This window comes from Papio anubis, chromosome 9 (genome assembly GCF_008728515.1).
Source record: "Papio anubis isolate 15944 chromosome 9, Panubis1.0, whole genome shotgun sequence".
In the NCBI taxonomy this organism is placed as follows: domain Eukaryota; kingdom Metazoa; phylum Chordata; class Mammalia; order Primates; family Cercopithecidae; genus Papio; species Papio anubis.
In genome coordinates this window covers 65,868,828-65,882,210 of record NC_044984.1, presented here as the reverse complement: position 1 = coordinate 65,882,210, position 13,383 = coordinate 65,868,828, and the positions used below count along the sequence as shown (strand labels likewise).

Here is a 13,383-nt window from a genome sequence, read left to right as displayed (position 1 = left end):
TATTCCTCTCTCTTAGTTTCTCTCTCTTTTTTGACTACTGTAAGGAAAAGACTACCATGCAGAGTCTGATGAAGTTATTGACATTTTATAGAGTCCAGGGGTGGGTTCTATAGCCCTGAAGATGATATCATAATAAGATGTGCCAGGGAGGAATTATACATTATTCTTGGGTTTTAAAATACAGTCATATTCTGAAGATGAATATTAGTTAATTGGAGAATAGAGACAATAATAAAGATATGTTTAATTCTTCTTTCACTTCCTATTTACCAACCTACTACCTTTGCGATTATGCACATTCCACAGTTAGCTTCACTTGTGCACACTTGGAATAAAAACCAACATGCATTAAATAATACTCTGGTTATCTGGACAAACATGAATACGTAACTCTCTCTGATCATCCTGAACTTCACTAGTGACAGTGAGTTGCTTAAAATTCATTAATGATGATCACAAATGAAGCAATGATTTTTCTTTATAGATTGATTTCTTAACTATTAACATAGAAGTGTGAGGGTACGGGAGGGTTAAGTTTTGAGTTTCCATCAAATCACTGTAATCTGATGCTAGTCCTCAAATGTCTACACTGCCAAAAGTTTTTTGGTAAAATACAGCTTACTGTGAATTCTGATTACATTTCCTATTCCCTTCCAAAAAACAGAAAGGAAATTAGGTTATATTTGATTACATTACAAAAAATCTAATTGGTGTCTGGGCAGTCACTGCCATGTCAGAAGCCAAATGTACATGCTGTACAGGGGCAGGCTCTGGGCTTCTGGGCTCTGGCTTGTGGGCCTGCACTCTTATTCCTTAGCCCAGCAATTGGTTAGCATCAGAAGAGTTAAAAGAACACAAGTGTCCTGGGCACTGTGGCTCACTCCTGTAATCCCAGCACTTTGGGAGGCCAAGACAGGCGGATTACTTGAGGTCAGGTGTTCGAGACCAGCCTGGCCAACATAGTGAAACCCTGTCTCTACAAAAATACAAAAAATTAGCCAGCCGTGGTGGCAGGTGCCTCCAATCCCAGCTACTTAGGAGACTGAGGCAGGAGAATCGCTTGAACCTGGGAGGTGGAGGTTGCAGTGAGCTGAGATCGCACCACTGTACTCCAGCCTGGGTGACAGATTGAGACTCCATCTCAAAAAACAAAACAAAACAAAAAAACCACAAGTGTACCTATGTGTTTCCATTATGAACAAAACAAAGCATCTTTTGTATATGTGTAATAAATGGAAAATTAACATTCCTTGAAACATGAGCACAATTTGTTTCTTCCTCACAGCAATGTTACCAATTTCAATATATCAAATTTCCTAAACTTTATTCAAGGAAACCAAGTGTATATGGGTGGAGCAAAGAATGCAAATGATCTATGTCAGTCGTTTTCAACCATTTTTGATTTGTGGACCACTTTGTTAGTGTTCTAGAACACTAACAATTTTAATTTCTCAAATGCATTTTGCATACGAATCACCTAGGATTTTGTTAAAATGAAGATTTTTATTAAGTAAGACAGAGCTGAGACCCAGTGTTCTGCATTTCTCAGGCGGTGCTGATGCTGCTGGCCCACAGAACAAATCTGAATAGCAGGGTGATAGAGCATGTGGCCTCTTAACTTTATCTCCCCGGGTTATCAGTGGAATGCATAGGCATGCAAGCTGTTTTCAATTAAACACAAACGCGACAATGCCTGACTTTTATATTTTAAGTATATTATTAGCTCATAGTAGAATGCAAAGTATGGATTTTGTTATTATTTCAGGTATTTCTTTTCTTTTTTTTCAGAGGCAGGGTCTTGCTCTATATTGCCCAGGCTAGAGTGCAGTGGCAGGATCATAGCTCACTGCCGCCTCAAATTCCTGGGCTCAAGTGATCCTCCCACCTCAGCCTCCACCATGATTGGTGGGACTACAGTCATGCATGTGACACCCAGCCAATTGTATTTATTTACTTAATTATTTTTAGAGACAGCATCTCGCTACATTGCTCGAGCTTATAATTTCAGGTTGGAAAAGAGTTCAGGAGAATACTTTGTAGATCATCTGAGGGAATGCTCCAGGTCAGGTCAATAGTTTTCCTAATTTTCACTTAGGAAATACTTAACTATGCAATTAAGCCAGTTAGAAAACACTAGTGCATGCATGAGTCCTATCCTCAGAGATTCTTTTTTTTTTTTTTTTTTTTTTTTTTTGAGATATGGTCTTGCTCTCTCGCCCAGGCTGGAGTGCAGTGGCATGATCAGGGCTCACTGTACCCTTGAGTTCTTGTTGTGCTCAAGTGATCCTCCCACCTCAGCCTCATGTGTAGCTGGGATTACAGGCGCAGGCCACCATGCCCAGCTAACTTTTTAATTTTTTATAGAGAGACAGGGGTCTCACTATGTTGTCCAGGCTGGTCTCAAACTCCTGGGTTCAAGTGATCCTCCCACCTCAGCCTCCCAAAATGCTGAGATTATAGGCATGAGCCACCACACCTGGCCAGAGATTCTGATTTTAATTGTTCTAGGCTGCAGCCTAGGTGTCAGGTCTTTCCAGATGAATCTTATTTGCAGTCAGTGTTCAGAAGGCCCACTGTAGAAGTTATTCAGTTGGTGCAAAAGAAAATGTGGTTTTTGCCATTACTCTTTATACAAGGCCAGGCATGTAGAAAGACAGTGAGCACACAGCCCCTATCAAGTGTAGAGTGCTTCTTAAAGAGTGAATGTATAATCCAAGAAATATAATAATGTGGAGAAAAATAAAGTGAATTCAAGAGAGTGAAAAGAAAAAAAAAGAGAAGCCATGTAGAAAAAAAGTCTAAGTGAAGATCTAAGGCTTGACTCCAGTCCAAGAAGAGATGGCAATGGAGTGGAGGCTTCCCAGATGTTGGCAGTGTGGATGAGGCAGAGTCCTACCCTCATCATTACTTCATTGATGTGGAAGCACAGAGGCTAACATATGGCCTGGAAAATGAATGGAGAATGGATAAGGAATGCATGTTTGTAATGACCAGTAAACTCAAACTAATGTTTTTATTTTTATAAGTGCTTAAAGGAAGAAAGAGAAGCTACAATTAAATACTTTAAAACCAGGACAACAATAGAACTTTAAAGGGGCACAATGTGACCTAAACCTCCAAACTGGCCTGGTGTATGTATAGGTGGGGTACTCCTTTTGTTGGTACAATATGGTGTCTGCAGGGTTGGTGGTTCAGCCTATGTTTATCCTTCTCTTCTCTTCTCTTCTCTTCTCCTCTCTTTCTTTGCTGTGGGGTCTTGCTCTGTAGCTCAGGCTGGAGTGCAGTGGCATGATCATAGCTCACTGTAAACTGTAACCTCAAACTCTTGGACCAAGTCATCCTCCTGCTTCAGCCTCCCAACTAGCTGGGATCGCAGGCACATGTCACCACACCCAGCTAAGTTTTTAAATTTTTATTTTGTAGAGGTGGTGGGGGGCATCTCACTATGTTGCCCAACCTGGTGTCAAACTCCTGGCTTCAAGTGATCCTCCCACTTTAATCGCCCAAAGTATCATGCTTTTTTTTTTTTTTTTTTTTTTTTTTTTGACAACTCTTAAGTCTCGTATCAGAGCAGCACAAAAAATATCAGTGAGAAAAAGTGGTCCACCGGCACACATTACCAACATTCAGCACTCACACTGGTCTGTCTGTGCCCTGGACAAAGGGGCCCCTGACAAACATTGCATAACTCAGCTGATACAATCCAATGTGAACTGGGGGCCGAGGATCCATCTAGATCCTTTAGTTTGGATGTGGTCACTGTCAAACCAGAAAGTTAACCCTTGACCTTTTCACAGGGAACACATATTTATAAAGTTTCAAAACGTTATTCTTTTTGCAAACCAGAAACCAAATGTAGAGACACCTGGTGAACAGTAAATACCTAGACTGTAAGAAACTAAATCTGAACACCTTTATCAGAGAGGCACCACCAGTTCCAGCGAACAAAAGATTCATGGTTTTCTCTTTCTCAAAGAGTTCACTTCTGCTTGTGTTCTGTTTGTGATCTTCTTTCAGCTGATAGTGGCTTTTGGTTACAAACTCTTATCCTTCTATCTACTGCCTGCCTGGCAGCTGTTTAAAGTTCCTATTGGCTACCGCCATTATCTCCGTTTCAATTTAACCACTAGATCCCGGTACCCTTACACAGATGCCCCAACTTGAGGCTGTTTTGCTTCTCCAGCTGTTTCTTCTTTCCTTCAGGTAAAGGCTTGTGCAACAAAGGAGAAGTGATACGGTCATGACATTAAGGAGCTCCAGAAAATACAACAGACCTATCCCATACCACAAAGGGGCCCTTGTGGGCTTGTTTATCTATAGGCTGGTGAAAACCTAGGAAGTCACTTTGTTTGACTGGAGTAAAAGGCTTAAAATGATCTCGAGCACAGATTTTCTTTCATTTAAAAAAAAAAAAGATCAAAGGACGAAAGTATCATCTTCAAATCTCACAGTCCTCCCTCTATGTTACCTCAGTAAAAGGCATTAAGCAAACTATATGTAATTATTAACCAAAGGATTCTTTACAACAATTTTCAGCTGGAGTCCACAATGTTTATCAATATTTATTTGCCCTTTTAATGCATTTATCTTCCTCATCACGAACTACAACCCAGTATTTTGTTTGGCAGATGTGTACCTCCAGTGTAAGTAAAATTAGAGCATATATCACACATGTGTGATATATTGGAAATCATGCAATATTTTGTAAACACACATTCTAATGGGAGGAAGATTTACTGACGAAACAGTAGTGGTATAGACTTGCCAAGTAATCACTACAATCAACTGCTTACAATACAAGCTCCAAAACATTTAGCTGGTGAGAATGTTCTTTTGTGAGTAATTTTATTTATTCAGAAGTTTTCCATCAGTGTGTGTAGGGGGGTAGGAAACTCCTGATGGAAAAGTTGTGGATTCAGAGTAGGGAACACCAGCACCTCTGTGAGTCCATGTGTTTGTGTGTGGTGTGTGAGTCTAAGGCATGTTTGTATCTGTGGGATTGTTTATGGCTACGTCTGCACATCTGTGTTCTGTGATGGGGAAGCTTCAGAATATACCAGTAGATCTTAGGCTCCTGACTTGAGGATCCCTAATGTATTATATAGGCAGTACTAAAAAAAGTAAGCCTTTATTTGACTCAAAAAAACTTGATTACAAGACAACTCAATCTAAAAACAGAATAAATCAAAGATGTCAAAATGTCTAGATTACAGCATCTATTTTTCATTTATTTATTTTTTAAATTATACTTTAAGTTCTAGGGTACATGTGCACAACATGCAGGTTTTGTTACATATGTATACACGTGCCATGTTGGTGGGCTGCATCCATTAACTCATCATTTACATTAGGTATATCTCCTAATACAGCATCTATTTTTTTAAGTAAAAGGAAAGCATTATTTCTTATTTGAATTCAGAAGCAAGAATATTACAGGGGAATGTAGGACAGGATCTTGGAAGTAGTGCTTTGGACTGGAGGTGCTGAAATTAAATGTCCACCCTAAAACCCCAAACTTGAACACTGGTTCCTCCCATACATACTGCTCAATGAGACAATGAAGAGTTGTTGCTCTAATAGGCTCTCATTCACAATTTATTTAGGTATGACTTCCAACCAAGGAATATACTAAAATGGCCAACTGAACATTTCAATGCTTTTCCCAAATTGATCTTAAATATATTTTGCAATGTCTACTATACTTACAGGGATTGAAGGCTTCGCAAGTTCTGCAGAGCTTCTGTGGGTACCTGTCTTAGCTGATTATTCTGCAGCATACTGTATGTTAAAAGAAATAAAGAAAAATGTTAAAAAAAATGAACAATAACAGGCCATAACAGGGCCAGGCACTGTTCCAGGTGTCAGAAAAACAACAGAGCATCAGACAAAGTCTTATCTTTTGGGGAGCTTAAATTCCTGTGAAGAGTGAAGATAATTAAAGATGAACAAATGAATATATTAATATAACATGAGACAAGTGATAAGTACTATGAATAAAAAACAAAACTATGAATTTGGGATAGATGGTATAGGGGGTGAGATTTTTATTTTAAAGGTGGTCAGGGAAGGTCTCTCTGAAAGGTGATATTTAACTGGAGACCAGAAGGAAGACAGGTAGAAAATCCTTGTGAACATTTGGGAAGTTACCAAGGAAAAGGGAAGAGTAAGTACAAGGGCTGGAGGTTGGAGGGAGCTTGCTTGACTTGTTAAAGGAGCAGCAAAGGACCAACTGTGTCTGAGGAATGAGTGAGGACTTGAGGTTGGGAGAGAGAGAGCCTGAGACCATCTCATGGAGGGCTTCCCGGCCAACATAAGGCCTTATTTTATGTGTGATGAGAAACCACTGTTGAAGGGCATATGTACGAAAATGACATGCTGTTATGTATGTTTTTAAAGGATCATCCTGCTGCTTGTATAGATTACACCAAATGGAAATAAGGATAACGGTAGGATGCTAAAATTGTCTACCTTCTCTGCATGGCTGTATTTTGATATAAGCTAAATTCTTTTTGTGAAGTATTTGTGTTTCTGCACTTGCACTTGAAAAACTTGAACAGTTTTTCAGACTATGGGGATGACAGAATGGAAACACCTGGGCGCTATGAAATAAAAATATATCATTGCTAATGAGGAAATAGCAGGGAAACAAATTCCCACGAGATTCCTTATAGTTTGCTACCTTATTCGTAAATGTTTATAACACAAGCATTTTGCAGCACATTTTTTTTTTCTCCCAGTATTTGTAGTCCCTGTAAGCCTGAGGCAGAAGACTATTTTAGGAAAGCAGAAATTTGAAAGAGATACTTCTACTTATTAAGTTGCAAACTTGTGTTTGTATTTCAGAAACAATCTGCCTGGTTCTTTCATCTCTACCAAGGAAGTTTCTGTTTACCACCTGACTAGCTGGAATTCCACCCAGGTGTGTCTCACTCCAAAGGTTGGTGTGTTTTCCAGCGCACCAGGCAGCATTCTCGAGGCATATGTGCTGACTGTGCAGATTCTCAGATTGCATATGAACGGTATGGTTACGAACATGGATTCTCAAATCTGACCACCTCTTCTCCGCCACTAGAGATGGGAAAACCACCGAGTCTCTCCATGCCTCAGTGATTAGTAAATAACACCTACCTTGGCAGGGCTCATTGTGATGATTCAATGAGTGAAGGTTCATAGAACAATGCTTGCTACATGAGAAGCATTCAGTAAAAATTGGCCCTTTTAATGTACATTCATAGGCCCTTTCTCAAAACGAATAATTTTTGTACTGGATTTGACAATTTAATGAGCCAGAGAAAAAGAAAACTCTGTGCCAGTGGTTGTCAAACTTTAGGGTTCATCAAAAGCCATTGGAAGGTGAAAACAGAATGCTGGGCTCCACCCCAAAGTTTCTGGTTTAGTAGGTCTGAGTAAGGGCCCGGAGATTCACGCTGGTAATAAGCTCTCAGGTGATGCCAACACTGCTGAGCAGGGCACCACCCACTGAGAACCACCCCATGCTATGCTAAATATGTATGTATGTATGTATGTATTTATTTATTTATTTATTTTGAGATGGAATCTCACTCTGTCGCCAGATTGGAGTACAGTGGCACCATCTCGGCTCACGGCAACCTCCACCTCCTGAGTTCAAGCGATTTTTTTTGCCTCAGCCTCCCCAGTAGCTGGGACTACAGGCACGCGTCACTGCGCCTGGCTAATTTTTGTATTTGTAGTAGAGATGGGGTTTCACCATGTTGGCCAGGCTAGTCTCAAACTTCTGACCTCAAGTGATCTTCCCACCTCAACCTCCCAAAGTTCTGGGATTCTGTAATCCGAGTTGTGAGCCACCGCACCCAGCCTATTTATTTATTTTTTTAGAAAAGAAGGATAGGAGAGTCTCGCTTTGTTGCCCAGGACTGGACTCGAACTCCTGAGCTCAAGGGATTCCCCTGCTTTAGCCTCTAGAGTAGCCTGGACTATGGGTGTGAGTTACTATACCCAGTTATCTAAATATTTCTACACTTGGGGAAGTAGGAGTGGTTGCATGTACCTGTAGTCCTACTTACTCTGGACAAAACGAGACCCTGTCTCAAAAAAAGAAAAAAAAAAATCTTCATTTGACCTTGAGGAAGAGCTGCATTGGGCTTGGAGATAAGACCTAAGCTTTTAGTCTTGGCGAGGAAACTCATTTAACCTCCTGACCTTTGGTCTTTTATCTGTATAACGGGAATAAAATCGTCTGGTTGAAAAGGTGTTGGAGGATTAAAATATGAAAGTATTTATAGTACTTTTATGTATATAAATACGTGCTCATATACAAATAAGACTTGAAAAATATTTGGAGATCATAAAAATTATGCCTTTCTCACCATGCCTGAGATTGTTTTCTAAGGAACGTAATTACGTCATTTGTATTCCAATAGTTCTACTCAATTAATTTCATTATGTTAAACTTGGATTCAATTAAAATTTCATAAGCCAAGAGTCACAAATGTATTGGTTCCTTAGGAATAAAGTTGAGTTTTAGGAAGATCCCTACACTTCACTTACCAGTTAGGGAATTAGGAGAACTGAAACTCGAATTCTATGTTTTGCATAATTTACCTGGATATTAAAAGTTTGGATTTCTGTGTTAGTTTATTGTTATTTTACATTTTTGTCATTTTACATTTTCCCAAGCAGTTTCAATCCATCATCCAATTTTAAGTTCACAAAAATGTTTTCTAGGTATTGCTTTACTTTTGTGATACTTTTAAATGATAAGATAAAGATAATAGAATTAATTGATGTCTAAACTGTTTATTAATAAATAATATATTACTGGTACAAAGTATGTATTGCATTGTCCTTTGCTTTACTAACCAAACAGTGAAACTCTTAAAGTATGATTTCCCTAAAATATCTGAAAAATTGAGGTGGAAGATAAAAGAGTTTCAGATAGCTTTTCGTCACTGAATAGTGGAGAACTTTCTCTCCTGCTTTATGTATCTTCCTCAGAGAATGGAACTTAAATGAACTTTAGTAATGATAACTTTTTTGTGTGGGGTTGGGAGACAGGGTCTCACTCTGTTGCCCACATGGGAGTCCAGTGGTGCAATTTCCGCTCACCACAACCTCCGCATCCCAGGTTCAAGCGATTCTCCTGCCTCAGCCTCCTGAGTAGCTGGGATTAGAGGCATGTGCCACCACCGCCTGCTAATTTTTATATTTTTAGTAGAGATGGGGTTTCACCATGTTGGCCAGGCTTATCTTGAACTCCTGATCTCAAATGATCCACCCACCTCGGCCTCCCAAAGTGCTGGGATTACAGGCGTGAGCCACTGCGCCTGGCCAATGATAACTTTTAAAGCTACCCTCAAGCTACCTCCCCATGACTTAAATTTTCAACCATGTCTACCAGTAAAACACCAAGAATATAACTTAAAAAACAATTTAAGCCCTGATCACTCCCTAAATAAGGAACTTTTGTTTAATTACTTTCAAATGACAAAACAAGAGCAAGTTATCTTTATTATATCATTATAAGTCTCCAGTGGGTTAATTAGAAAATTCTGTTTTTGTTTAAGATCTTCCAATGGGAGACAAAACAATTACAAGGTTTATAGTGCTAGGGGGTGCAATTAAAACAAAACATTTACACATGGCTGCTGATTTCTTTTGAAAATACTCCTTACTGAATACGTGCAATATAAACATACTGAATATAGGTGTAGGCATGTAAAACTTCATTTTTATCATTCACATATGATTAGGAAAAGAAAATGAAACACTTTCTCTAGAGACAAAAGATGACTTCTATATTTTCTTAATTTCTTTGTCCCAGGAGCTTTAAAATTAATCACTATTTCATACAGCATTCCCATGCTACTCTATACAATTTTTTGGTCCCTCCCCCACCTTTTTTTTTTTTTTTTGGCCAACAGGACTAAGTAAGAACAGGTACAGTGATGAAGAGGGAGATTAAATAACCTGCTGAATGAGAACTTGGTTACAACGGAGCTCAATTCTTAGGTATTCCTTTGGCCTATTTGTCCTCTGTGCGGATATAAAGTAACCATCAAGGCTCTATTCTGGGTCTACATGAGAATGGGGGAATTCTGGCTCATTGTGACTTTTCTATGGCTAGTTTTACCCATCACCTCCATGTGGTTTTGGTTTTGGTCTTGGGTGGCAGAAGGATGAGCCATTCTTTCATGGAATGACTTACACTAGAAAATGAACCTTTGCTGAGGACAGCCTGGTTCAGAATTCCACGGACTGGATATTTTGCCATATCGAACCAATTACTTATTATTTTTATTAGGGCCAATATTTACAGGAAAAATAACTTTAAATATTAGGGATGTTTTAGCATTCACAGTAATAAGATTTCAGATGTAAAACAGACCTAGCCAAGGATGGCTGCTGCTGTCTTCATTCTCCATCTTAATAGATTGGATCAAGATTATTTTTCTCTTCTTTGTCCATGCATCCTCTTTACCATCCTTATTCAGGTCAGGGCCCAGACAAATATTACTCTCACATTATCTTCCTCCCCATATCACAATACCATCAGTTATTTCTTTTCTCCAGCCACTTTTGAACTTTATAAAACAGTTAAGAGAGTTTTCATGAGAGTAGGGACAGGTCTATCTTGTTCAGCATTTTACCTGTAGCACTGTGGTTCTCAAGTATATTGGATTCAATGTTCCCTTTAATAACAAACATTTTGTAATGCCACTTCTATTATACTTAAGTAAAATTCATGGAATGGTAGCCTATTTACACACATTATTTCAAAGAAAAATGTCAATATAGTTTATTGATGTGCCCTAAATGTATTATAAAGAAGAAATATAAGAAAAGTAATTTATAGTAAGATGATATAAATGTCATTATATACATGATGCTCATATGCAACTACCTCAGGAAACATTTTTATGAATGAATCAGATGCCTGCCTCTACTTTTTTTTTTTTTTTTTGAGACAGAGTCTCAGTCTGTTGCCCAGGCTGGAGTACAGTAGTACTATCTTGGCTCAGTGCAGCCTCTGCCTCCCGGGTTCAAGAGATTCTTGTGCCTCAGCCTCCCAAGTAGCTGGGATTACAGGGGTGCACCACGACACCTAGCTAATTTTTGTATTTTTAGTAGAGATGAGGTTTCACCATGTTGGCCAGGATGGTCTTAAACTCCTGACCTCAGGTGATCTGTCCGTCTCAGCCTTCCAAAGTGCTGGGATTACAGCCGTTTGCCTCTACTTTTAATAAATAAGTTTGGGTGTGAGAAAAATAATGTGATCAGAAGCCATTCTGCATGAGAATGGGAACATGAGAGTAGAGGTCTAGATGGATACTAGAATAAAAACTAGTTGAGACACTGATATGGTTTGGCTCTGTGTCCCCACCCAAATTTCATGTCAAATTGTAATCTTTACAGGTTAGGGGAGGGATCTGGTAGGAGGTGATTGGACCATGGTGGGGGGGTTTCTGCCATGCTATTCTTATGACAGTGAATGAGTTTTCATGAGATCTGATGGTTTAAGAATGTGTGGCAGATCTCCCCTGGCTCTCTCCCTGCTGACGCAATGTAGGACATGCCTTGCGGCTTCGGCCATGATTGTAAGTTTACTGAGGCCTCCCCAGCCATGCAGAACTATGAGCCAATTAAAGCTCTTTTCTTTATAAATTACCCAGTCTCAGGTAGTTCTTTATAGCAGTGTGAAAATGGACTAATACAGATATGTAATGACAGATCATAACTTATATAAGGGAAAGAAGGAAATAATCTTTATTAAAATAAATATAATATGCCAAGTCAAATTACAAATGTCATGGTGGAGAAAATCAGGAAGTGTGACACTCACAATTGAGCATGAATATTCTCCCAAATGAGTGTTCCTTACAGATGAATAGTGTCAAAATAATTTTCTATGTTTTAGGGCAAGATAGTGTGGAAATATCACAGAGAATATTTATCCTGTCTCAAAATTCCATAACATTCTGAAGCAAGCATTCATTCCCCAGTACTTTAAAAGGCCCTGAAAATCCCTCCACAGGCAACAGAGAATTGAGGCTAAATTGGAAAAAGAAATAGTCACAAAACTGCCTTCTCAGAAGTTGGGTGGTAGACTTTACTAGGTAGTAAAAGAGTAAGATTAAAAAAGCAATAAGCCTGCCACCCTCAGATAAATAAGTCATTATATAATTATCACAACATAAATTTCACATGATTGTGCTCTAAAAACCTTAAAAGGCAATAATACAAAATATTTATAAAGCAAACTTTGTTGATGAAATTCAATGAGATCCTGTGTTTCTTGTTACTCTGGTAATTTAACACTAGTTATTTTAAAGAGGTTGCACATTTCCATGGTTCCATATTTTTAATTTGTTTTGTGGCTTTTGAGGTAATTCTTCTACTGCATTATTTTATTTTATTTATATATTTTTTGAGACAGGTCTTGCTCTGTCACCTAGGCTACAGTGTAGTGGTACAATCTTGGCTCACTGTAGCCCCAACCTCCTGGGTTCATGAAATCTTCCCACATCAGCCTCCTGAGTAGCTGGCACCACAGGCATTCACCACCATGCCAGGCTAATTTTTGTATTTTTTGTGGAGATGGGGTTTTGTCATGCTGCCCAGGCTGGTCTTGAACTCCCGAGCTCAAGTAATTCAGTCACCTCTGCCTCCCAAAGCGTTGAGATTATATAGGCGTGAGCCACCATGCCCAGCTACTAACACAATTTTAAACTAAATGTGTGGTTAGAAATCTTAAAATATCAGGAATAGACAGGATGTATAAACTAGTTACTTATTTAATTATCTTGAGAGAAAATGTTTATTCCATTTAATTTTTCCTGTGCAAATTATTAAGCATATGCAGAACTTCTGATAAAACATTTCAATACAATTACACATTAAAGTATTATTGATTTATAGTTGGTATGGAGGGACAGTCAGAAGCCAGAATAAGGGAGAATTCTTTATGCTGGGCTGTGCAGCACATTGCAGGACAGCTTACTACATGCCAATCATCTGGACAACCAAAGATGCTCCCACAAATTTCCAAAACACTCTGTAACAGGCAGAACCAACATTGCTGAGAAAAATTGTTTTAATGCTGTTATGGTTTGAATGTTTTTGTCCCCTCCAAAAATTCATGTTGAAACTTAATTCCCAATGCAACAGTGTTGGGAGGTGGGGCCCTTTGGGAGGTGTTGGGTAGAGCCTTTGGGAGATGTTTTAATTAAATTAGCAGAAAAATAAGAAATGGTGATCTCAATGAATTTCTTAAAAGTTTGCTTTATAAATATTTTGTATTATTGCCTTAAAAATGTTTGGAGTACAATCATATGAAATAGATTAATTCCATTGTAAAAAGCCTTGTTGGAAGAAGTTTATTCCCTTTTTGCCTTTCCACCTTCT

At 38.7% G+C, this 13,383-nt stretch overlaps 1 protein-coding gene across 1 annotated transcript in view; it reads right to left on the bottom strand.

The window, feature by feature from the left end:
- Positions 1-13,383, bottom strand: part of LGR5 (leucine rich repeat containing G protein-coupled receptor 5) — a 147,552-nt gene that overhangs the window by 44,752 nt on the left and 89,417 nt on the right. Inside the window, exon 4 of the mRNA XM_009181214.4 lies at positions 5,707-5,778. Within this exon, the coding sequence (XP_009179478.2) occupies positions 5,707-5,778 (72 nt within the window). The remainder of the gene's footprint in view (positions 1-5,706; positions 5,779-13,383) is intronic.